The following is a 27,385-nucleotide window of genomic DNA, read 5'->3' as shown; positions in this document are numbered from 1 at the left end:
ATAAATACATAGTCAAGATTAGAGTTAACGTATGAGAGATTACTATCATCGAGTTTTGAGTTCATCCTACAATCTGTGTTTGTTTGTTTTTCCGATTATCAATTCGTTTTGATATTTTCCTTGACTTGATTTATTTATGTTACAACTTTGTTAATTCTTAAACATATTCTCTCTCCATTAGGAATAACACTATGAACAACAAGAATGTGAACACCAAGTTTATATATACACATAAAGACTATTGAGTACAATATGAACTAAATTCCCCAAAGGGGATGTTTTTATGTTATGTTGGAACCCCACCACAAAACAAAATTAAAAAGCAAGAACAAGTGGCACCTTATTTTTTACACTATTTCCTTGGGGCTTGGGACTTGAGTATATTTAAGCTGTGGGCCTATAATGAAGTATGAACAAATAATTATATTAATAACAAGATACAATTATACCCTTCTTACCAACCCCACCCCACACACTCTCTTTTGACCAGTCACCATACACACTTCCACAAATAATCCATTGACCATTTTGCCCCTAATGAAAGTGGGGTGAATGGACACCACATTAACATATTCATCCTTACATCACTAGCCTTTGTGAATTGTGATGATGCACGAGTGTATGTAACTATGTAAGACTTCTTTATATTTACTTTATTGCCACCGAGCCCTGCATAATATACTTTTGTTACCAAAAGACTCATTCATAAGTTCAAAGCAGTATAAATTCATTGGGAGTATTATGGTAAATATGACTCATGGAGAATATTAGTAAGTAGGGTCGTAAATAAACCCAACGTTAGACGAATTATTCGTGAACTGTTTGGTGGAAAGTTCATTTATGTTCGTTTGTTTGATAAATGAACGTACACGAATTAGGATTTTCGTTCGATTAACTAAATGAACGAACAAAGGTCATGTTCGTTCAACAGTCTTCGTGAACGTTTGATAATGTGTTCGTTTACATTCGTTTATGATCATTAATATTTTTCATTATAAAGATTTCAAATTACAGCTATATGAATGTTAAAAAAAACATTGTTTGCATTCATTTGTGTTTGTGAACGGTTCGTAAATAAAAAATATCGTTCGATTCGGTTATGTAAGTGAAATAAGTTGGTTTATTTCTATTTGGTGTATGTTTGAAAGTTCCTTTTAACACCCTTTATCTACCCTACACATATAAGCCAACCAACAACTAGGACAACCCTGAAATCTTTAATATTTTCTTTTTTTCCCAGGTTTCAACCTCTGGCTGTCGGTTCAACAACACATTGATATGTCAACAGGGGCACTTTTGTCCTTTTCTCATTGGGGGGGGGGGGGGGGAGGGGGAGTAAGGACAAGCCCTCTACGGATCATCATCAAAACACCGAATTCACAACACATATCCCCCACCCCCACAAATATTAAAGACCACTATGCCCTTTTAGGCATACCGACAGTAGGAGATCAACCTATAGATTGACCTTTTGACTGTCACGACACATAAAAAGAACGTTCGGCTAAACGTACCCTCATTCTAAATATATTCATGTCACTTTCACTAAAAAAAAAAACTACAGCCGTCAACGTTCAAAAGTACCTTTGTAAAAACATGTTCGATTATGAGACGGCTTGCTTAATAACAACAGTGGGAGCTATCCTGCAGCTCCTCCTCTGATGTTCTAACACCATTTCTCCAGCAAACCAATCGAGTTTCTCAAGATTGGTCTGGTCAACGACTCTTTTGCCCCCAAAGAGCACGGATTCAACATTCTTTTGTGTGAGCATCTCATCAGCCATTGCTCTCAGCATCCTTACATTGCCGGGGCTAGGGTCCGAATCAACATTAACCCCATAACGACCCATGTTAGATCCATTCGCCTATCAATGAACGATAAACATAACGAGTCATAATTAAGGTCCACATTCATTAACAACATGCTTTGGAATATGAAAATGCATGGGACCAAAATGAATAATTTAACTGACCATTATTAATAAATTCAAATAGATAACACATCAACTTTTTCAATGCCTTCATAAACACAATCATTGTTCTAAAGTGCAAAATTTTAAGGCCTTATAATAATTATAACTCTCTAAAGCTTGTTAATATTTGTAAAGGCATTGTGCCGGTTTTGGATTTGAGCTCAAATGAGCGACAAGAAGAATAAGAGCTCGGCTGCTCGGGCGGGCCCACAATTATTTCTTGTTAACTCTAGTTTTATCTCTGTAATATACTATATCTAGTTGTGATATTTTGTTTAGGCTTAATTAGATAATCTAATTACAACACGCGGATATAGGTTCTTTAGTGGAACCGAACCCCATTAAAATTCATGTGTTTCATGTGTCGTATTTTCTTATACTGCGTTATATCGTGTGTACTACTTTTTTGCCACGTGCCACTTTGTTCTTAACAAAGCTAACACATTTTATTTTTGTCACCAATGAGATAATAGCATTCAATATTCATACCTGAATACGAACGTAGTTACTAGACCGCGTCTCACCAAACGCCATGGCGACAGCGTGATCAACCAACTCAGCGGACGAGTCGCCCGAGATTCGAGCCATAGGACCACACCAATTATTCCCTTTCCACCCTTTAACATGTTCATAACTATAATTCCCTTCTAAAACCTGACCCGTACCCAACGACAATACCAACAAGTCCTCCACACCTCGCACGAACGGGAACTCCTGTTTATTATGTAACACGTGTGTAATAGCCGCGGCCGTCGGGTTGCTCATGGCTAAACAACCATCAACCGCAACACACCGAGTCCTCCCATTAACCGACTTCATTGAAACCGGCTCAAATAACCCGGGAGAAGCCGACGTGGCGCGGCAGACCTCCCAGAGGTTAAAATCGAAGCTGTCGGTTTCCAAAGCGTCAGCTCGGGAAAATAAAAACGGAGCCGAGCTAGTTAAGTCGTAACACGGGATTAATATCGGCTTCAATGTGTTTTTTAAAGTCAAACTTCGCCCGTTGACTGAGAACACTTCTTTCATTGCTTTTTCAAAACCCGCGGTAGCCTGCCTCACTCCGCCGCCACCACTGCCGCTGCCAGAGAATATTCTTTTTAATAAAACGCTGCCGCCGGTTTTCGGTTTTTGATTATAAAGCCGATTACCATGTTCGGCTAAAAACCGCCACGTGTCATCTGCTTTAAAAATTGGACGCCTGCTACTACTACCACTACTACTGCCAAACAGCATGGCGGTGAAAACACCGCCTATGCCTGTACCAGCGGCAACATCAAAATAATCGGCAATCCGAGCGTTCGGATTACCGGACTTTACTCGTAAGGCTTTTTCGAGATACGCTAAAGCCTTACCAGCTAAAATGTTTCTCATGCCTCCACCGTCGATAGAGAGGACGCATATTTTGCCTCTTTGGTTTTTTATGGACTGAAACCCGTCGTTGTCCACAACCACGTTGTTGGGGTTGGGACTGGGATTGGGATTAACAACGCGGTTGTGGACAACGTTGTTTGGCGAGACACAAACTTCTGGGCAAACCTGTTTAGGTTTTAGAAGTTTGTGATCGTCGTAACCGAATAAAAAGTTGGTTTCGAGGATTGAGAATATCTCGTAGCTGAGTTTATCGGTGTCGATGCTTGGCTCTTCCATTAGATAATAAGATTAAGAACTAGTCGATTTTGTTTAAGAAATGTTATAAAGACAATAATTAATATTAAGTCTTCTTCTAGTGCAAGAAAAGTGGAGATAAATGGAAGACGTGAGAAGGCAAAATAAGACGTTGATTGCAGAGGAGTTCTGCTTTTATAACATTTTTAAATTAAATTCATCTAAAGGCCGTTTATTCCTTACTTTGATTATTAGTTTCTTTTTTTATTCTTATTGTTAGGCTTCGGGATAAATGATTTTATAATTAATAATTGAACATATATTATTTAGCTGATATAGCCGTTTGAGACTTGATTAGGACTTGTATCTTCATTTGCAATCCTCTCCATCAATTCTCTCATGGCGAGTTCGTTGTGTTTGCACTTGATTGGTGAATTGTGATAATAAACTCTGAAACATTTGGCTATAATTTGTTTATTCATTTGTGTTAATCCAGTTCAGTTTTGTCAGTGAGTATTCGTGTGTTGTTCGATTAATTGTTTTCAATTCCGCTTGAGAAAATGAAGTTGAAAAGATTTTCTTGAATGTTATGTGTAAAGGCTTTGGGTGCACGATGCTCCTTCCATAGTTACGATGCCCTAATCTTATGATTGTCAAAAATAAAAATCTCTGGTATCACCTAAGGTTCTTGTAACAATGAGGAAGAGCGGTCAAACATCAACCGGAGATGAATGTTTGATGTGGTATAATGAACATTTAATGCTATCATAATGAGAGGAGATTTTTTCTTTTTACCTGACTCCAATATGAAAGCAAATAATACGAATTTTGAAGAAAGTATTTGTAAGTGACCTCTTTTTAACAATTTTGCCCACATGAGTTGTGTTTAAATTAAGCGCTTTCCAACATAATCTGTATTAGATATCATTAAAACATAATAACATATATCAAGTATATGCACATCACCATTTCATTTAATTCAAAATTGACAAAAAAAAGTATATGATTTCTATAATCTTCTCACACATCTTACACGATTATTAACCAAAATATTGCAAAAAAGTTGAATAAATGAACAAATTGCAACATTTAATGTAGCAAGGGATGGAATAATTATAAAATCCTACAAAATTGGTAGACGAGTGGGGGCCCACATGTGTAAATTGTAAAGGTGTACGTGTGGAGCTAATTTAACCTATAGGGACAAAATGAGTGACCGTCGGTGGACAAATGGAGGCCCGCTAAGTTAGATGGATTGATTATGGGGTCCCTTTAGTCTGTTTTATTCTATTTAGTAGTTACGTGCCTGCCTTTATTACATTATCAAATGTCTACTCGTGTACCACTAAACATAAACAGTAAACACCCTTAGACCTTGGCCATGTTATTTGTATGTGATATAATAGTATAATGGACAGGTTAACGCAAAACAGAGGCTTGATGGGCAAAGCTTAGGTACGAAGGTCTTTCAAGTAATAATAATTATTTACACATGTCGTGAATTAGTTGCAAACTAAGTAAAACTATGCACACAATAATAACTAGTTACAAGTTACACATAATATTAAATAATTATGCATAATGATTACACAATCTGTATTTAGTTCTTTGAACATTTTGCAATTTAACAATTATTTTTATTTAAACCTTCACCATAATATATATACACATAAGGACGAGATTTGATACAACTGAATTTTAATGCGTAAAATGTGAGAAACTTGAGTTAGAAAATTATTATTATTATTATTTATTAAGCTAGATATTTAACTTTAGTTCATTATGTTATTGAGCGATAATTGTTTATATTTATATGAATGAGAAACTATAACGAATGATTATTTATATTTATAGTTATGCATGCACATGCATGATACACCCCATGAATTCTAAAAAAAAAGTTCTCTCTTACTATTCACTTTAAAATGTGTATGAATCCTTATACACATTTACTCATTATTATGTTATACTTTAGCACTATAGGTTGTACATGATGAAATCTTTTTTTTTTCTTTCTCTGTACATGTATTAAAAATATATTAGTTTGGGTGATTTAGACCGAGTACCACTCAAATTTATATAAACTATTTAATTATTTTAGTTACCACTTACCAATACAAGTATAAATATTGTAAAGTTCACTAGAGTTATTGATCGATTGAGTAATCTTCTTTATAAACAAATCCATTTTCTTCATGTGAAAAATAAATACTTTTCATTAGTTTATTAACCAAACCAACCAGATAAAAGTTTTTTTTTCTTTTAGAAAAATCAAAGTAATTAACGATCTAATGGAGATTTTTTTTATATTTCATACGAGAGTTACTATGCTTAACACGTATAAGCGGTTAAAGTTTCAAAGGTTACTTTTGGTGCAGTTTAATGTCTACGGTAAAAATTTTCTTACCGATAGCCAACCTTTAGTAATGTTAAAAAAAACTTGCATATATAAGAACGTAACACGTAAGGTTTGTGTCAACATATATTTGAATGTTGATTAATCTAACGAATACGGTGTTACGTTGCTAAAACTAGATTGCCTTTTCTTTTTCTATCAAAATGATTTTTTTTTCATAGTTTTCCCCGCCGTAACACAGGGGCCACGTTACTGGTGCTTCCTAGTGCATAAACAATACACAACTTAAGAAATTATATTTAGTAATAAGCCCATCTACTTGAGCTCAATCCAGTCTATAGCACTCTTATTGATTAGACAAGACTTACAAGAAAACACCATAAAAGGTGCGATGTTTGTCACTTTTATGGATGGGTTATTTAGCCTCCTATAAAAAGAATAATTTAGATTTTGAACAACCCTCTAATTTTTACTTTTATTACTGAGATCTAGATGGATCATTTAACCTCCTCAAGTTAGGAAAGAATGTTATTATTAATGTTTTAAAACCATACCCAACCATCTGTTCTACCGGCTTACTAGTAAGTTCGTTTGTAATTTTGGCATACCTGTCAAAATTAGAAATCCCTTTATAAAAGGGCCTAATATCAATAAGGTTGGAGGCCAATTGACAACGACAAAACTTTAAAACACTAAGGTGCCGGGAAGTGAATTCAAGTCTCTCAAATAATAATATAAATCCGTTGTTTGCAAAAATATAAAGGTGCATAACGTAATGCTTTACTCATTCAAAAGTCTTATAAAAAAATAATTACTATTGAGAATACGTTCTCTGTGTTCATTTTATCCGTCTTGCGTCACGTCACATCCTTCACCCTTGAGCCGCCTATAAAAACACCTATAGTGGATGGACCAAATCTGAAAAGAAATAATGTTAGCCATTACAAATTGGAGCGCTATATTTAGGCAAAATGAAGAATCAATGGGAGTGATTAAAGCGACAATATTGTTATAAAAATCAAGCTAGAGTAGTCTATGTTAGTGTTTCGAAATATCTATCATGGACCCACCGTGTTACTATACTAACCAATAGAAAACATCATCGTATGAAATTCAACTCTGTGTGTGTATTATACTATTATGAAGATTCTGTATATTCCTTCATCTTCCTCGTTCCATCAAACTAGTCCTATAATCAATGGATTTCATCAAACACGAAACTCAACACCAGTTTTTTACCGCCACAGATTCAACAGTCACTGTTGTTATGCATATATTACTACCAATTGCAAGAGGAAAATTATTCAATATTAAGAAAAACTATAAAGAAACAGAGTAAAGTGGCTGCTGACGACATTACTCCGGCTGCAATATCCGGTAGCAAAAAGGGTACCGTCGCCGGTGCCGTGGCTCTTATTGTCGGCACAAGTATTGGGACCGGGATACTTGCTCTCCCACAAAAAACTTCTCCTGCGGTAACTCAGTAGTAGGGAATGGGTGTGTTTAAATCTATTTATTTATTTATTATTATTATTTATTTAATAGAGTTGAGAAAATAACCGAATTAATAGAGTTGTCCTAGGCGGTGATTAATCCCAACTTGTGGTCTAGTGGTAGGAAGCTTGGTTCGAAACCTATTTGTGTCACTTTTAGTGGATTATGGAAATGAAGCTTTGTGTAAGGTTGTCATTTCGAATCTCGAGCCCACCTGGGTTTTCGTCCCACTGTGTGTTACGCCAGAGAGTTCTGGGTTTTCGTCCCACTTCTGCTCTTGTGGCGGCACAACGAATGTCACGTTGCAGCCGGCGGTATGGTTTCCGGGGAAGGGAAAGCCCAAGCCAAACTCTGAAGCCAGCGCCATGGGGCAACAACGCTCTCCAGATTTGGGAAGTGCAATAGGCAGATTGGATTAATAAGTATGGGGCAACATTAGTGTTGTAAATTCACCATGCGCTAGGCGGAGGGCGTGGTAGCAACCATGATTAGTCGGAGATGAATTTTATATGTCATGTTTCGATATTTTGTTTATATTTTTTCAAACTTATTAATCGGATTGGATTAATAAGTATAATTTTTCAAACACTTCAAAGATTTTGATCAAAATTTTGTCTGCCTTTGACTGAATACCGATTTTAGGGGCCGGTTAGTTGAAATAGCATTAGCAGCCCAGCGACTAGCGATTATTAATCACTGCCTAGAACCTAATTTTACAACACTGGAATTAACCTAACTAAACAATTAATCAAGTTTCGGTTAAGTCACAACCGATTAACTGAAAATTGTGGTTCGGTTTTGGTTTTGATGTTTGACATAACCAATAACCGAACCGATTAGCATTCAAAAGTTTTTAGAATACTATTTAAACTTTTAACATGGTTTTAACTTTTATTAAGGATTAAGTAACAAAATTTGGTAAAACCATGTACTATGTTGCACAGGGGCTGCTTCCAAGTTCAATATCATTGACTTTATGTTGGGGGTTCCTGTTGATAGAAGCATTACTATTGGTTGAAATCAATGTGGGTCTTCATAAAAAGAAGCAAAACAAAGTGGACAATGGAGATGAGCTGGAAGTGATTTCCATTAGAACCATGGCTCAAGAGACATTAGGTGAAGTTGGTGGAACCTTAGCCACTTTGACGTATGTGTTCTTGGGGTACACATCAGTCATTGCTTATGTTGCAAAATCTGGTGAAATTCTTTGCCATTTGGTTAATATTCCAGAGTCAGTTTCGGGGGTTTTCTTCACCATGGTCTTTGCGGTTCTTATATCCGTTGGAGGAACACGCGCCACCGATCAAGTGAATCAAGTTCTTACGGTATTCATGATAGGTAGTTTTCAGGGCAAACAAATAAATGTGCTCAGTAAAATCCCACTTTTAGCAGGGTCTTGGGAGGGCGAGATTTAGAGGCTGCACCCATGAGACCACCGGTTAAAAGAAGGGAAAATTACCAAAATGAACGTCTTGACTAATGAGCTTGATAAAATAGTTTTTTTTTTAAATTCGTTTGACAAGTGTCCATGCAACAGATTTTAATATTGGCGTAGTAGATCCATTCTCTTGCGCCAGATAGAATTTTGTTGCGCCAACGCAACATGGTGTGCCATGTGGAAGCTTTTGGTTGGCTAAAACAACTTTTTAGCTAAAAGCAAGAAAAATCATATGACATTTCGGTAAAAAAATAAAAAAGTTAAGATTATTTGTCAAACTCACCGGTCAAAATGGTCATTTTGGTGATTTTCCTTTAAAAAAAACACTTTTGATGAATTTTCACTTCCAAAAGGTCAATTTTTTGAAGCTAATCCTCATATATCTGCAAAAGGGTTGTTAGTAGGAATTGAGGCTTTGGCAATAGGACTTGGAGGGTGGTCAGGGTTTGAAGGCAATGGTGATTGGACAAAAGTTCCTGCGAGTATCCCGGTGATGATATTTTCTTTGGTTTATCATGATCTAGCTCCAGGTAAATATCTAAAGTCAACTCATGTGCATTGACTATAAATTCAGTCATTATAATGCATTTTTCATGAATACTTAAATTTTCTTAAATGCCAACTCTACAAGTATGAAAGTAGTCAACCAACATGATTTTCACTTCAAAGCTGGTCATATTATGAATATTTTCAGTTCTTTGCGCGTATTTGGGAGGTGATATTGGACGTATAAGGACTTCGGTTATTGTTGGCAGTGTTGTACCTTTGATAGGACTCTTGGTGTGGAACGCTATAGCTCTTGGTCTCTCGAGTCAAGCCGAATCACTCATTGACCCTGTCGAGTTGCTTATGAGGTAATGATAAAAGCATTTGACTTTAGTTTGACCCAACTTCGTTTATATGATCTCGAGACTGTAAAATCAATCAGGCAAAGATGGGATGGAGTTGATATTATGGTAGAAGCATTTTCGCTATTAGCAGTCGGAACATCACTAATAGGGACTCTCTTAGGCTTCTCTCAGTTTTTCAAAGAGCAAATGGTCAACAATTTGACTTGGGATTCTTCGGTTTCATCACAGGCAAAGTCAACTCATTCCCATTAACCAAAAGTATGCATTTTTTACAATCAAGTTGAAATCTTGATTTCTCTATGCAGAAATCAAGAATGGTGGAAAATTGGTGGATAAGAAATAGAACAAGTTTTACTGCCACTGCTATGGTCGTTGGTCCTTCGCTTTTCGTGTCTACTACTGTTCCAGACGCGTTCTCTGCTGCTACCGACATCGCTGTAAGCTCGTGCACGTCTTTTTGGAGATGTACTAGTGTGTTTTTTTTATTGGATGTTTTGAAACAGGGAGGGTATTGCATGACAATGTTGTATGGAGTGCTACCACCCGCAATGGCATGGGCTATGCATATTGGAAAGGAAAACGGTGATATAAACGGGATATCAAGAGCAAAACCAGTTTTAATCGGGATAGGATTATTCGCTTGTGGGATTATTATTGATCAGTTGCTTCTTGATATCTCAATCTTTCACTCTTAAACAAGAATTTAGTAATTACTAATTAGCATAGTATTGGCTTTGTATATAGTCCCTTATTATTCACACTTCATGATACATTTATATGTTATTAACTTATTATGCTAGAATTTGTTGGCCTTTTGACCGGCCTCTAATAACCTGAATGATATTATGAAATACAACAATTGCAAATCAAGAACCGATCTTCGAATCAAATAAGACATCCCGAACTTAATAACACCCTTGAAAAAAATATTCATAGTTCTGCTACCACTCTAGAATAAGAAGCAAAACTTATTGAACTGTCTTAATGTAATCAGAATATCAATTTAAAGTTATGTTACAAAACTGTTTTCATGATATCATGAAGACAAAAACTTGAACTTAAAAGACAAATAAATTTGGCAAATAATATTGTTGAATCATAATTGAGATCTTCTAGCTAATACACCAAACTGCGCTCGTCGGATATTGCTTCGTCGTTTCATGTACACCATTGTACCAAACGCAATCAAACCCGCACCAGCCAACACTCCAACCACTATCCCCGCCTTCTGCCCCCCACTCAGTCTAGATGACCCACCACCGCCTTTCTGTGACGCCACATTGCCACCATCACCACCAGCTGGAGGTGGCTGCAATGGTGGGAATGGGAAAGGCGCTGGCGGTGGTGCAGGTGCTGGTGCTGGAGTTGGTGCGGGTGGGAATGGGAATGGGAAAGGCGTTGGTGCTGGAGTTGGTGCGGGTGGGAATGGGAATGGGAAAGGCGTTGGTGCTGGAGTTGGTGCGGGTGGGAATGGGAATGGGTAAGGTGTTGGTGCTGGAGTTGGAGCTGGGTTCGGGCCTGGTGAAGGTGCGGGGGCTATAGCTTGGAGCGCGGGGAGTAATGCCGCAACCAAAACCACAAGGAAAAATGGTTGAAAGTGTTTTTTCATGATTGCAGTGTTGCAAAATTAGTTGAAAACATGGTTTTTATATAACAAAAAGGTGATGGAAACAATGATTTCAATGACAAAAAGATAAAAGAAGAGTCTTTTTAACATATGTAACTCCGGAAATAAGCAAACTTTGTGTGAAACATTGGAGAATTAGTCAGGATAAAAACATGAGAACAAAACGGAATTAGCTGGGTGGAAAGAGTTATATATATAAAATAAATATCCTACATTTCTTAAGTAAACCTTTGACTATTACATTATTTAATCAGGGAACTTCATATTTCATCCTTCAGATCTTAATTGTTGCTATCCTGAGTCGACTCGGTATTCGTGTTGACTCGAACCAAGTCAACGGCTGGACGAGGGCTGAATTTGTACCGGCTATTAAGAAAGTCAATCCAAACCAAGTCACTAGGGCTCAATGGAACATCTTTACACCTCCTGGCCACTCCTTGTTTCACATGTTTGGTCACACCTTTAACCCAAGCACCGACTTATTCAACTTATGTGGTTGTATAATACACGAGGTTCTAACCCAGTATAGATATAAAATATAATAAATATTCTACATTTCTTAAGCAAAGCTTTGACTAATACATAATAAAATAAAATTTCAACTTACAAAAATTTCCTAAATATTTTTAACTCAAGAATCAAGTGACAAGTAAATAATGTATGTAAAAACCAACACTCAAATTCAATTCAAAAAACAATATTCTATAACTATTCAAACAAGCATCAAAGAATTCAATTCAATTCGAAAAATAATTGTTTTATTCAAACTATGTGTGGAGCAACAAAGATTTTATAAATAATAATCAATACTCAGTCAGGTTTGTTGTTAGGTTATGCCGGTTACAATACATTTGTTAAAATGGTTTTTGGGAATTGGACTTCTTTTGTTTTGAGTATCTGGGCTATTGGCCCTATTGGGTCCAATTCTATTAATTCTTAAACCCAAACTAGTAGATGATCTCGTGTGCTACAACGTAAGCGTTGATACACATTAGTATGTGTGCCGCAACATAAAGTTGATAATGTTTGTCCACACATTATAGTGGCTCAATTTTAATAAACTTTTTTACATCGAAACATATATAGAAAACTAAAATGTCCAGGAGAAAACAAAAGTATATTATATTTGACACATGTTTTGGTCATGCATTGGATGCAAGGGCGGAACTTGGTGGGGGCATGGGGGCAGGGAGGGGTCGTGCCCCCCCCCCCCCCTGTTTATTTTGTGAGAACCCTTTGGCCGACCATCAATTCTTCACCGGAGATCAAAGGTTTAGTGTTTTTTTGGTGTTTTGACCCTCTAATCTGTCAATAGAATAGTTAAAGTAAAGTATGCAAGTGATGAAATGCATTGTATTTTCTTCTGACAACAACCTGAGTTGAATGGGTGATGCAAGTGATGAAATGCATTGTATGATGATGATGATGATGATGATGATGATGAAGTATAAGTGATGTATACGGTCTTTGGTTAAATTTTTAGGAATATGCTTTTTTCATTTCCAATGTTTAAATATTAATACTTTATGTCAATTCAAAAGACACATTACATTTAATATTCTATATTATATAATAATGAAAATATAAAAACATAGAGGAGAGATTTGATTTCTTTTATAGAACATCCAAAGTGATGGGGTGAGAAATTTTAAAACAATCCTTAAACATAAAATTATTTAAAGTAAATAGATTATCTTCCATAGCGAAACCAACTCTTACCGAAAGGATCTAATATATATGAAGTTTTTATATTTTGCTAGAATGTGAAAATTATAAAAAATAACTAAAATAGAAACCTAATGTTTTAAAACTAAATTAAATAAACCAACAAAGAAAAAGTAAATACTTTAGTTTCGACCCCCACCTGTCTAAGTGTTCAAGTTCCGCCACTGATTGGATGAGTTCGGTATTAAATCAAATTTATATCCGAGCGTGCGTAGAAATATTGTCGTTTGTATTCAAATTTAGAGTAACATTAAGTTACGAAAAAAAGTTAAAAATATATAATATTGACTTGCATCAGTTTTGAACAAAAATTTTGTTGAAACGTAAGTAAAAATAAGCGTTCACGAAATGTTGGCATATCACATATTGAACTTATCATTTGGTTTACTAGTCATAACAAGTGTTAAGAGGTGATTTTTGTAATGGTGATGAATATTTGAACAATAGTTGTATTCGTTATATCGAAAAAGAATTAATTAGAAATATGTCTTGAATATGCAACAAATTGTATTTAGAAGATGAAACCCACACAAAATAATTGTATGATATTGTGTTTCTGTTATATTTCTATATTATGTATCTTCTTCCATTTGTTAGATTTGCTATCAAAGTTTAATTGTGTGGCCTGACCCAAATTGAATAAAAAAATCCATAATCGAGTGATAGACATATAAACGCCTAATAAATACACATTCGAACAAAAGAGTAAAAATAAAAATAAAAATTCTTGTCCCACAACTGTTCCAGGCAATGAAGCAAGACTTGTTGAACCGACAACAATATATTTCTCAATCATAAGAAAACACGAAATCAATTTAAAAATGTTAAACTCGTATGGGAATTAATAACTTTGATTTATTTACAAATTTTTTTCATAACCACACATACACCCAACAAATTTACCTTTGAACAACCAAGAGATAGACATCACTTAATACACCTAGATATCATTGGGCAAAATGCCCTTTGATACTTATATTTACATATGAAAACTACAAGATGATGCAAATCAATGGTTTTTTTGGGTAAAATTGTGATTTTCTTTGGGAAAACATAATGGAAATTATGTTTCATATAAAAGCCATAAACAAATATCTTCACCATGACATTTATTTTTCCTGATCATGAAGACAAACACTTGAACTCAAATGATATATAGTTGTCCATCAGAGTTGAGAACTTCTAGCTAATTCAATAAAGCGTGATCGTCGTATATTGCTTCGACGTTTCATGTACACCATTGTAGCAAATCCAATCAAACCCGCACCAGCCAAAACTCCAATCACAATCCCCGCCTTCTGACCCCCCGCTCAATCCAGAAGACCCACCACCGCTATCCTGTGGCAACACACTGCCCCCACCACTACCACCTCCGCCAGTTGGAGGTGGTAATGGGAATAGGAAAGGAGATAGCGGTGATGGTGTTGGTGCCGGTGCTGGTGTGGGTGGGAACGAGAATGGTGATGGTGCTGGTGGGAATGGGAATGGCGACGTTGCTGGTGTTGTTGCAGGTGGGAATGGAAATGGGAATGGCGACGGTGCTGGTTCTGGTGCTGGTGTTGTTACTGGTGGGAATGGTGCTGGTGCTGGTGCTGGTGCTGGAGCTGCGTTCGTGTATAGCGAAGGGTCATGAGGTATAGTCTAGAGTGTCCTCCGGAAACCGTGTAAAGCGGGGAGTGATGCCACAACCAAAACCACAAGGAAAAATAGTTGGCATTGTTTTTTCATGATTGCAGTGTTACAAAAAAATTTGTCGAAAACATGGTTTTTATATTAAAGAAGAGGTGATGAAAACAATGATTCTAATGAAAAAAAGATAATAGTTGGTCTTTTAGGCTTTTTAGCATATGTAACTCCGGCAATTAACACAATCGGATAGGCGGAAAGATTTATATATATATATATATATATATATAGATAGTAGGGGTGTTTATAGTTTGGTTCGAAACCGTGAAACCGTCCAAACAGGTCAGCGATTTGGTTTTCACGACTGGTTTTTTTCATTAACTATCAGTCGGTTGGTTTCTATAAATTCAAACCGTAGCGAACGGTTTGGTTGACATTTTACAATGAAACCAACCGTATAAAACCGGATCGGACCGTGGGATTTAATTATTTTAAACTTTTAAATATTTATATTTTATGTGTATATATGTTCAAATTTATTATTATACATAATTAATTATAGTATATAAGATATGTATTACAAAATTGAATAGTTGTTAAGAAAAAGATTAGAAGAGCTGAAATCCATACATGTTTTCTACTTGGTAATTTGTGGTTTAAACTCGAGTGTTGCTTGTTTCTTAATGTCGTTTTTATGCTTGTTAAATTATACAAATATATGATAACATAAAATTTATCATTCATTAATTTGGACATCTTGTACAAAAGTCCAACAAACCCAAATTGCGAAACCAAACCGTTACTGACGGTTTGGTTTAGGAGTTCTACAGTTCGGTTTTGGTTTACAAAAATAAAAAACCGTTACCAACAGTTTGGTTCACGGTTTAACCCAAAAACCACGAAAACCGGACGATGAATACCCCGAATAGATATATTAGATATAAAATAAATATCCTACATAACAAAAATAACACTTCAACCTCCTAGTTTTGACTGCCAATTATTTAAACTAAAACGGAAGATATGAATAACAGGAATACAATATACCCATGGTTGCTCTAATGCTCTATGTGGGTTTTCATTTTTTCTAAATATTTTTAACTCACGAGTAAAGTAACAAGTAATAAAATGTGTAAAATCAATACTCAATATAATTCAAAAAGCAACATTAAACAATGTTTAATGATTTACAGTTTAGTATGAATCAAACAAGAAAACTATTGTGTTTGGATTCATTCGATATCAATTCAAATATTGAAATAAAAAAATAATTATTCAAACAAGAAGCAAACGATAACAAAGCATCAAAGAATATTCAATTCAATGAACCACTATTTTATGCATTCGATGTTTGAAGCAGTGAAGAATTTATAAATAATAATTCAATCAGGTTTACCGTTAGGCGATTTCAGAATTCAAAATAATAATCAAATACTCTGAGTAGAATAAAAAGCGACTACCTAGAAGGGGAGAATGGTGTTATCGGAATGTTCATGCCGCGGTTGAAAAAAAACCACATAAAATCACTCTAACCTTAAACTTACAAGCATTTAAACTATCACCTCACATTTATAAGTCATGGGTGGTTGCAATTCTTTTGTTTTGTGTATTTGTTAAAATGGGTTTTGGGAATTGGGCTCCTTTTTGTTTGGGTGATTATTATTATTATTATTATTATTATTATTATTATTATTATTATTATTATTATTATTTTTTTTGGGGGGGGGAGGGTTTGAGGATTTCCAAAATAGCAATTCTCAGAGAGAATTCTCAAAATGGCCGGCCATATTTCAAATTCTCATAATAGCCCTTCAAATCCATCTTTCACGTGATAATGGGAAGTTCCCCGTGATTTTTCGTGGACCAATCATAATCTGTCACTTGTCAAGCCTTCTCTCATATCACACGACTTTTCATCTCAAATCAGTCTTAAACGTTTGTTTTCACATCAAATTATGATTGGCCCACGAAATTTTTACATCCTAGGAAATTCTGACCCTATTAAATTTTTAATTCTGACCCTATTAAAATTTTACAATGACTCCAAAGAAATTTTACACCAAGCCACCGACCTAAAAAAATTGATTTAGTATTTAAAATAAAAAAACTGTTAGTGTAAGTACGGGGGGTTAATTGTCGTACATATAAACCTAAAGATTTTTTATTTAATTTCTCTTAGTTTGAGTCTAATAATATTTTGTATAGGTTAACTGTTAGAGGATTATAAATAACGGTTATTTATACTCAAGTTAATCACCGTCGTCAATAAACAAACGCTAAAATGAGAATTAGATTCATGGTCTCTAATCACTTTTTTTATAAACATACTTTAGATTACTTGGGATAAAAAGTTAAAAAATATATGGCCCAACAGAATACTTCAAAGATTTTGACTGATATAATTTAATAGGGTCAGAATTTCCTAGGATGCAATCAGAAATCTAATGTATATGTACTAAAAAGAATATTTTAAAGGGTGCGGGTCGGGCGACCCCCATGTCCCTAGGGCTATGGCAACCAAACTGGCATGAACTCAGCAACATTAAACAGATAAAGATTATTAAGTTGAAGTTATCAACTTTACGGGTCATGACGACAAGTTTCTACAACGGAAACAACGACAAGTTTATTGAAGTTATCTTTACTTTACGGGTCACAACGACAAGTTTCTACAACCGAAACTGAAGAGCCTACCTGGGAATTGGGCTCTTTGAGCTGGGTCACAACCCATTAAGTGAAGAACATGATATCTAGCCCAAGGACAAAATGGTATAATAAGATAAAAGACCACGTCAAAGGGATAAGAAGTTACTATGCACCTGAGTTGGGGGAGGTCCGAAGGCACGCATGCTCCAGGAGGCTATAGCCTCAAGGGGGGGGGGGGGGAGAAGAAACCAAAGGATAAAGAACGGGTCAAAGGTCCAAGGGACAAAAAGGGTCCCCCTGGACCCTATATAGTGAAATGTAATGTATGTGTTTAAGGGGCAGGCATATTCATGTACCTCAGATTTAGCCTGGTAACACCCAAGAAGCATTAGTAAGACAAGCAAGCCCAAGAAGTGAGGCCCAGTCTAGGGATACCCAGAGCACACCAAGACAAAGACTGAGGTCAACGAGGGACCAGCCGTTGTTGGTCTGACACCCGACAGAGCTGGAGCTTACGTATTCCTGGAGCAAAGGACATACCCAGCGGACAAAAGCAAGCCTCCTGTATAAGTCAGAAAGGGAGGGGCATAACCACTGGATAATAGACTAGACCCTTTGCTAACGGTCCTAGGAAAAATTCCTCCGGGACTCTATATATGTAAACATTCTTATTGTAATATGGCATGTTCAATTAATATAACAAAAGGCAACCATTCACCGGCATACGGTCATCGTCGCCTGAAACGAGTAAACAATACTTTACACTCACACACGTTCAATCCTAACATAATTCTTTTGAGACCAATCCTAACATAATTCATTTGAGGTCTCAAAAGAAACAAAGAAACATATTTGTTTCATGTGATTTTTATGTTGTTTGAGTTATTAGGTAGAAGGTATAATCCAGTTTTTTAGTGTTTCTTTTTCATTTATCCATAAGTAACTTGGCTAGTTTTTAACTATCATATAATTTGATATTTGTAATGGATTATCATTTGAAAGCTCTTACATTTTGAACCGGTTATCTCACATTAAGGGCCTGCTTGGTATGGATTAATGCAATGGACGAAGAAATTGAATGAACGAGGTTAGTTCTTACATGAAATGGTTTGGTTATTAAGCATCACAAGCCTGAACCAATATTTTGGTTTTTAATAAAAGGAAAAACCAAACCATTGGTCTCTACTGGATTCGGTTATTTCGGTTTTGTGCACACCATAATATCAAATTCTAATTATTTTACAAGACTCTTTTCATGATATGCAAATAATAACTTTTCCTCATGACATTTTTATTAGCTTGAACATAAAATGAGAGAGATATTTGGCAAATAATAGTTTTCCATCAGGATTGAGATCTTCTAGCTAATGCACCATAACCTGCTCGCCGGATCTTACTGCGTTTCATGTACGCCGTTGTTCCATACCAAATCAAACCCGCACCAGCCAATACTCCAATCACGATCCCCACCTTCTGCCACCCGTTATATTCAGAAGACTCGCCAGCAATGCTGCCCCAGTCACCACTGCCAGTTAAAGGTGGCAGCAGTGATGGGGATGGTGAAGGCACTTTCGTTGGTGGTGGTGGTGGCAGCGACGACGGTCCTGGTGCTGGTGCTGGTGGAGCTGCGTTCGCGATTGGCGCAGGTGGGGACGTAGACTCGAGTATTCTTCTGTTATAACCTTGTAAGTTGGGGAGTGATGCCACAACAAGAACTACTAGGAGAAAGGGTTGGGAGTGTTTTTTCATGATTGCAGTCTTGCAAAAATCGTCGGAAAACACGGTTTTTATATACAAAAAAAAAGGTGATGAAAACAATGGTTTTAATGACAAAAAGATAACAGCAAAAACATGAGAACAAAAAATATTAGCTGGGCGGAAAGATATGTGAATAATGTTATAGAATATTATAATTATCCGACAATCCTTAAGTAAAGCTTTGACTTTTATATTATTTAAACAAGCTGGGAAGTAACATATGCTAGTTTTGAACGACAGCTGAAATTGTACCGGCTTTCGTTTTGTTCAGTATAACTCGCCATTCTGTTAGTACAAAGTTAAATTTCTCATAAAAGGTTCTATGCTTGGTTGGCATAAGAACTCGTTTCACAAATGAACATTTCGTGAACAAATTTTTCATAATATCACGGTTCAACCTGATCATAGCTTACTGCAGTTGGTTCCTCTTCATTGTCATGATCAAACAAAAGTTCTTCCTCACAACAGTGATCTCCGTATTCTCCAAGACCGACAAGCTTATTGATCTGCTTGTTTGAGCTGTCCTAGAGAAAAGCCTCTCAACTTGTTTGGGTTCATAGGGTTTTGTACAAAGAGCATCTTGTACACCATTGTTGAAACTGGATAATTTTGCGAGTGTGGAAAGAAAGGAGTCGAAAAGGAACGTGAAGCATTGCTGTGTGTACACCCGGGTAAAGTAACGGATAGAATTAACTTGAATTAGCATTGGAAAACAAGTATATTCAAAATAGTGAAAACATAACTCTTCAATATCACAAAACTCACTCTCATCTTAATTGAGTAAGAACAATTACATAGGAGAAAAACAACAAAATAGGAACTACTTCTAAACATGGGCAACCAACTGGTGCCACCACTTATTAAACGCAGAAAATTAAACGTTGCAGAAAACAAACAAAATACATAATGATAACAAGATGCGGAAAATAGTTGGCGCCAACTTGCAGAGCTATTTCACATGTGCATGGACTGAAAATGGGTCACGGAGTCGCAGCTGCTATCAACTATCCTGTGGCACCACACTCTCGCCACTACTGTCACCGCCTCCACTAGTTGTAGGCGGCATCGTTGGTGGGAATGGGAATGGGAATGGCGATGGCAGTGGTGCTAGTGGCGGGAATGGAAATGGAAATGGTGATGCTGGTGCTGGTGCTGGTGCTAGTGGTGGGAATGGAAATGGGAAAGGTGACGTTGGTGTTGGTGCTAGTGGTGGGAATGGAAATGGGAATGGTGTTGTTGGTGCTGGTGGCAGCTGTGGCGGGAATGGAAATGGGAATGGTGGTACTGGCGATACTGCTGAACCATCATCTGTGTTCGTGTCTGGCAAAGGTCTACCTTGGAAGGCGGGGAGTGATGCGACAACCAGAACTAGAAGGAAATATGGTAGAAGGTGCTTATTCATGATTGCGGTGTTACTAAAATGATTGAAAGCAGGGTTTTTATATTAAAACAAAGGTGATGGAAACAATGATGCCAATGAAAAGAAGATAAAAAGACGGTATTTTTATATGCAAATCTGGAAATTAACGAACTTTATGTGAAAGATTGGAGAATTAGAGACAAGAAAAACACATGAGAACAGAACAGAATTAGCTGGTGACAGATTTATAAATATACTTATAGAATAAAATCAATATCCTACATTTCTTATGTAAAGCTTTCACTTTTACATTATAAAATAAAATCTCAGATTTTCTAGTTTTGACCGCCTTACATTATTTAAATTATTACAGAAGATATGGAACCTCATAATTCATCCTTCAGATCTTGATTGCTGCTATCCTGAGTCGGCTCGGTTTTAATTGTTGACTCAGGTTTCTGAGTTAACTCCGGTTTTTGGAGCTTAAAAGGGATTGCAGCATGCTGCTTGATGAACTTATAGAAAGCTTTCACTGTCCTGTCTGTGTCTACTGTTATCTGCAAAACCCGAGTTTAAAAAGGTTCATAAACACATAGAAAAAGTTAAGAGATGGTAATTTCATGTGCTTCTTAATGGGCACTAACCGGGTCAAAGCTTTTATTGCCAGCAGGAAAGAAAAGAAGTGTTGGGTACCCATCAGACTGTAAAAAGATGAAAACTTTAGATATCAAGATAACAAATCTTAAGACAATAAACAATTCAATCTTGGTAAATACCTTAGCTCGAGGGTGTTCGTTTGTGGTTCCATCCATTTTGGCAATAACTAGAGAATCAATGCCACGAAGATGTTTCGCGAGTTTATTGTAAGTTGGTTCAAGTGCTTGGCAATGGCCACACCATGAAGCGTATATCTGATATAAAATTTACATAATTTTATCACAATCAACAGATAGGAACACAACTAAGACGGTTTGATAAAGTGATTGCCAATATAAAAGGGGTACCTCTAGAAGAACATCTTTTGATTCATCCAAAACAATTTCATCAAAGTTATTACCAACGACTATTTTCACATCCCCGTCATTCTGAAACAAATAACAAACACGATGAACATTACAACCAAGACTTATAAGATGAAGCTGTCTAAATGTGGTTTTTTAAAACTGATTATGTAACATTAAATCATCAAAATTAAATAATTAGTTGTAATAAAATGCGTAGGAAATGGTGTTTGGATGTGCCTTTGCTGCTTGAAATTGTAATAGATTTGGTAGTCAGTTGTTTTGAGTGTTTTGACACATTCTAAAAAACTGATTCAGACAGTCAGTTAGATAACACATCCAAACATCATTAATACATTCTACAACTTACCGTCTCTGGGATTGGATCAGACTTGTAGAAGGGCTTGAGATTGTCTTGTAGAAAATCTTCGCCAAACGACTATTTAGCAAAAGAAAGAAATTAAGTCATGTCAGTTCATCATGTTTAAGATTTCTAATGTAAAAAGTAAACAATAACATCTTCAAACGCGCGAACCTTGATGCTGTTTAAAGTCAATTCACCATCCAAAAAGAACTTTCTAGAATCCTCGTTCCCAGTGAAGGCAATAACCTGCATGAAAAATGCCATCATATGATAATCATGTTTTACAGAAATCAATGTCATGAATGCATAACTAAGATATGAATACTCACTCTCGGGGCATCTCCATCAATTCCAAAGTATTCTGCCACTGGTTTACCAGCATCTTCTTCATCCATTGGAACATACACAAAAAGAGCCTGCATAACACTCAGAGAATGTAAACTTTCAAACTTGAATAAAAGATGCAACAGGTTCAAGTTCATGTGATGAATATACAAACCTTTCCCATAAAATCTTTTGATGCCTCTTGGAACATAGGAAGATACTTCTTGGTATCATTCAAAGTAGTAAAAAGAATCACCTGTCAAAGAACAAGAGATAAAACAACTATTATATAAGAATTTAAAAGCAAAAATTTTAGACAAAAACGAATTTTAACAAAAAAAATTCCTACCTGATTCTTGATTGGGTTCTCGAATACTTGTGAAGCACTTGCACGAGTGAAGTAAATCACCAAAGGAAGCTTGTTTTTAGAGACAAACTCTGTGATTTCTGATCTTGTGAACTGACCACCTGTAGATAAATGTTGGTTAAGATATCACACAAAATCTCTAGTGACTAGGCAAAGAGTGTCTCAAGAGAACGAACCAAAGTGGCTAACTTTTTCGTCTTCCTTCTTTAAAACGACCACAGCTGGACGTTTCCCTTGTGGGTTTATGTGGAAAACCTTTGCCACATCAGCATTAGATGTTTGGTAGAAGCTTACTTCATCTTCCTGTTTTGAAGCTGCAGCAAGTTCTTCACTATCTGGACCCTACACATGATAAATTCAAAACAAAACAAATGGATTAATATCTTAAAGCCACGTCTTATACAAGACATTTCAATGGTATTAGTTGATGGATTGGCATATCTATTCCACAGCATAAACAATTTTAAGTTAAAATGAATTGAATATCATGACTAGAATCTTAAGTGCAAGTGTGTAACAAAGGTTATACCACAAGATTTTCAACAAAGCCCACGACTATAGGTGACTCGCTGGCCAATATTTGTTCAGCTTCCTCAACCGTTGTTACATTGTGTAGAGCAGGACCAGTCTTCTTCTTCACCCAACTCACAATCGCATCCCTATGTAGAAAATAAAGCAGCAAAGGAGAAATTAAAAATTAGGAATCTTTTTGGCTCTTTGATTCATCACAAAGTTAATAGTCCTTTTGACTTTACAAACTTCTTTAACAATATTCCTCAATCCCCATGGCTAGTAGTGCATTAACAATAACAAACTTATTATTATTTGAAGTCTCAATTAGTTCTAATTTTTTTGAAAAAACTGAAATTATTCTAGGTGAAAATAATAATATTAGAGAGAAAAATGATCATCCCAGATAAATGCATAATTACCAAGCTATTTATAACTTAAAGCACCAGATGATGTGATAACTAATTCTCATTCTCCAGGTCTCAACAGTCACTTTGAAATCGAATACCACCAAATCTAGAGGTGTGCATGAAACCGGTAAAACTGATCCGAAACAGAAACAAAAACCGACAGTTTGGTTTCTATGCTTTTGTAAAAACCGAACTCAAGTTCAGTTTTGGTTTGGCATGTAATAAATAAAAAAAATATACCGAATCAAATTTCTAGATTTTTCAATTTTGATTTTTTATTATAAGTAATTTACAATAATTTAAAAAATATGTAACTCAGTTGCTAATTAACAAATGATTAGCCTAAACACATTATTTTGAGCCTTTTTTTGGCCCAAAATTTTAAAGCTCAAACCACAAATCCGAAACCAAAACTGAATGGTTTTCAAAAATCCAAAAACCAAAGTTTCAGTTTTGGTTCGGTTTTAGCCCAAAACCAAACCGTGCACACTCCTACAAATCCAGATACCAATTGCATTTTCTAAAGGTACTAAATTAAGCATTATTCTACCCCTCTCTTAACATTAATTTACCAAATTTGGCAGAAACTAACTGTCATTCAAAGCAAAATCAAACATAATTACAACAACTTATCAGCAAATTTAAAATGAATTAACTGAGAAAGAGAGACTAACTTGTTCCTTGCACCATTATACGGCTTATGAACACCGTCAACAAACAGAAACAAAGTCGGATACCCTTCCACATTATACTTTTGAGCCGAATCCGTCTCCTCACCGGCATCCACCTTCGCCAACACCACCTCATCCGCCTTCAACTCCGTCGCCGCTGCCGCATACTCCGGCTTCAACGCCTGACAATGTCCACACCATGTTGCGTAAAACTCCACCATCACATACCTATTAGAGGATACATTAGCATTATACTGTTAGGATAACTGGAAGATGATATTAATAATAATTAGGGGTGTGCATAAAACCCAAAAAAATAGAAAAAACAACCGAATTAAAAACTGGTGGTTTGGTTTAGAACTTTAGTAAAAAACCAAAATATGGTTTTGGTTTACTTTTGTGTTTTGTGAAGAACCAGAAAACCAAACCAAACCGAACCGAAATAACCAAAACCCGAGAAAACCGTAAGAACCGAACCTTAACCATTAAAACCGAACCTACCAAGTACCAATGCCCAAATGTTATTGAATTTATGACATTTATCTTTAATTTTGAATGCAGTATCTTTTATTAGTTAGTAATATTCTGAGTCCAGATGTTCAATACTCTAGTATCATTAACTTTTATTAAGCCCAACATCAACATCTTAGACTCTTAGGTCAATCTTTTTCCCCAGAAAACGAACCGAAGAGAACCCGAAAACTGAAAAATGGAAGCCGAACACCGCAAATTTGGTTTTTGGTTAGGTTTTAGCCCAAAATCGCAGAATACTCTATTAACCATCAACTATTACTATTTAAAATGAAATATTTAGCCAATATCAATATCTTGGTTCAATTCCCCCCCCCCCCCCCCCATCAGAAAAAACCGAATACATAACCAAACCCGAAAACCAAAAAACCGAAACTGAACGGTTTAAAAATATCAAAATCCGCACATTTGGCTATCGGATCAGTTTTAGGCCAAAACCGCACCTAACCTCACTACTCACGCCTAATAAATAATGATAATAATAATAATAATACCTATTTTTGTCAATAAAATCAGTGAAATTAGCCGCCGATAAGACCACGACATCACTCTCATCGACCTCACCTTCCGGATTAGACTCCAAATCACCATACTCACCTCCTTCTCCGTCCGCAAAGTCCTCCAGATCATCGTAGTTATCGAAATCATGCTCTTCGTAACCGTGACCGTACGATTCGGCGTCGTTTTGGTCGTCGTCTTCCAGGAAACTGAGATCTTCGTCTTCGAGATCGTGAGGCTGTGTAGAGAGAGCTGTGGAGGCGAGTAACAGGAGAACTGATAGAGATAATAATAATAATAAAAGTGGTTTCAGAACCGCCATTGAAACCGGTTGAAATTGATTGAAATAAAAACACGCTGAATGCCGGAGAAGACGGTAGTGATTTATGCGTGAGTTACTGAGTTGAGTTCAGATTGTGTTTGGTGCAGATCTAGTCCTTCCAGAAGCTTTACTTAGTTTTGTTGCAGTCCTCTTAGTTTAAGGAGTTTCACGTTGATGGCTTAACCTTGAGTATTATAATTTATAAGACCATGTGTACCGTGTAGTGGGTACGTTTTCTGGAGAGTTTTCGTCCCCAACACTGCCCCTTTCAAAATTTTGAGTTGAGTTTTGACACCAAAGTTACGTACACAACGCTGGTATCTATTATACCTCCGAACAATCATTTATCTCCCCACAAATATCAATTAATCGCCTGTATTAATTTAGTTTAAACTTTAAATTATAAGAATTAATTAATATTATACAATGATTGCATAATAGTTTTCCTACTACATCACTTTTTGTAAAACTTTTCATTTGCTGATCAGGACACCATGTGTTGCAAAACGCCCCTATGTTGAGAGTATTGACTACACATGGACTAATTTTCAGTAGTGATTGTTGTTTTTTCATGCTCGACATCGAGTTCGACTCGTTTATTATTTATTCGTTGGTTTGTATGTATTTTTAATGAATTTTATATGTTTTGAGAAAAGTTTGACAAACCTAAGGTTGGCTCGAGCTCGTGTATAGTACCTTAAACGAGCGAAAGTTTGGCTCAAACTCGACTATAGTTAAATTAATACGTAGAATTCCAAAAGAGTTAAAACTCAAAACAATACTAGGTTTGTGAAGGCTTGACGGGCCTAAACGATATTCCCATGCAAAGCTCAGGCTCAATAAAGCATTCACAAACCTAGTATTGTTTTGAGTTTTAACTCTTTTGGAATTCTACGTATTAATTTAACTATAGTCGAGTTTGAGCCAAACTTTCGCTCAATAAAGCGTGCTTCTTTCGAGCTTCTCATTGATCTGGTCTCCGGTAGCTCGCGAGCGAATCAATTCGTTTGGACCCATAATGATTGATTATAACGCCAGAGAGATATTTAGGGTCATAATTCAAATAAAAATGAAGCTCTTCTTACATTTTTCATACATGATTTTTGTCACTCCTCAATTGAATCATCGATGATAAGTCATAACATTAATTACTAGTGAGATATATTTGTGACTCCATACAGTATTGCTACAATTGGACATCGTGGATGTGAACTCGCACGTATTTATTTCAAATACCATCTTAAAAGTAAATAAATATCAAATGATCAAATTTTAAAATATCTTTAAAGTAAACTGAAGTAATTATAAAATGATTTAAAGACATTTGGATGAGTATTGCAGTGTCCAATATTGAATGCATTTTTGTCATGAAAGAAAATAACGTGTACTATAACATAGAGTATGTGAGTAACTGGCTATAGCACTTTAAAAAAATCTAAAAAACGATATAAGTTATTTTAAAACATGCATATATCGTGCAACAAATGCCAAGGACTAAAACTAGCACATGTATTAAAACACAAGGGAAAATGTGAAGATTTATATGCCATTGCAACTGAGACGAGAAAGTCGGTTGTATTCGCACTTCTTTGCTAACGGCCTTTGGACGTTACTGTTACCAAATTCCACTGTCCGACGTGGCACCTAAGATTTGATTCTAGTTGTCTAGTATAAGCCCACTGGAAGAATGCACGAATAGGAGTAGGACACGTGGCAGTAGTGAGTCACGTTGTCTATGAAAAATGTTGCCTTTTGACTTTTGGTTGAGAGATCATGGATGTTAACCTGCTTTTAGGTTACGTTCCGTTAACTCATTGTCAACTTGTTTGACGGTTTGACTTTGACCATATCTCATGATCAATGAGGGAGGCAATAAGAAAAGGCATCACCCGGAACCCTAGGCAAATGTTGCCAAAGGTAAGGGACAC

General features: G+C 36.1%; 3 protein-coding genes and 1 pseudogene across 4 annotated transcripts; 2 read left to right on the top strand and 2 right to left on the bottom strand.

Annotated features, from left to right (window-relative positions):
• Positions 1–216: 216 nt before the first annotated feature.
• On the bottom strand, positions 217–3,743 carry LOC143618808 (patatin-like protein 7). Its single transcript, XM_077090908.1, has 3 exons — positions 2,463–3,743; positions 1,585–1,865; positions 217–669 (listed from the first exon to the last, which is right to left on the bottom strand). The coding sequence occupies exons 1-2, from the start codon at positions 3,618–3,620 to the stop codon at positions 1,605–1,607; spliced, it is 1,419 nt and encodes a 472-aa protein (XP_076947023.1). The 5' UTR covers positions 3,621–3,743; the 3' UTR covers positions 217–669; positions 1,585–1,604.
• Positions 3,744–7,059: 3,316 nt separating this feature from the next.
• On the top strand, positions 7,060–10,552 carry LOC143618646 (uncharacterized; annotated as a pseudogene). Its single transcript, XR_013151060.1, has 7 exons — positions 7,060–7,409; positions 8,373–8,766; positions 9,259–9,396; positions 9,561–9,720; positions 9,795–9,945; positions 10,023–10,154; positions 10,221–10,552. The product of XR_013151060.1 is annotated as an uncharacterized LOC143618646 (transcript).
• A 325-nt stretch (positions 10,553–10,877) lies between these two features.
• On the top strand, positions 10,878–11,570 carry LOC143618807 (uncharacterized). The gene is made up of 2 exons (XM_077090907.1): positions 10,878–11,181; positions 11,224–11,570. The coding sequence occupies exons 1-2, from the start codon at positions 10,878–10,880 to the stop codon at positions 11,310–11,312; spliced, it is 393 nt and encodes a 130-aa protein (XP_076947022.1). The 3' UTR covers positions 11,313–11,570.
• A 9,102-nt stretch (positions 11,571–20,672) lies between these two features.
• Positions 20,673–25,534, bottom strand: LOC143618805 (protein disulfide isomerase-like 1-4). The gene is made up of 13 exons (XM_077090905.1): positions 25,132–25,534; positions 24,110–24,334; positions 23,045–23,174; positions 22,692–22,857; positions 22,498–22,616; positions 22,324–22,404; positions 22,154–22,240; positions 21,996–22,070; positions 21,831–21,899; positions 21,464–21,544; positions 21,236–21,370; positions 21,104–21,160; positions 20,673–21,016 (listed from the first exon to the last, which is right to left on the bottom strand). The coding sequence occupies exons 1-13, from the start codon at positions 25,455–25,457 to the stop codon at positions 20,846–20,848; spliced, it is 1,722 nt and encodes a 573-aa protein (XP_076947020.1). The 5' UTR covers positions 25,458–25,534; the 3' UTR covers positions 20,673–20,845.
• Between the last annotated feature and the right edge of the window lie 1,851 nt (positions 25,535–27,385).

The sequence above is a fragment of the Bidens hawaiensis genome, unplaced genomic scaffold (assembly GCF_021521415.1).
Source record: "Bidens hawaiensis isolate Kalapana, Puna unplaced genomic scaffold, B.hawaiensis_p1.1 tig00002338_1, whole genome shotgun sequence".
NCBI classification, from domain to species: Eukaryota; Viridiplantae; Streptophyta; class Magnoliopsida; order Asterales; family Asteraceae; genus Bidens; species Bidens hawaiensis.
Note: the sequence above shows the minus strand (reverse complement) of the source record. Positions and strands in the feature narration are given on the sequence as shown.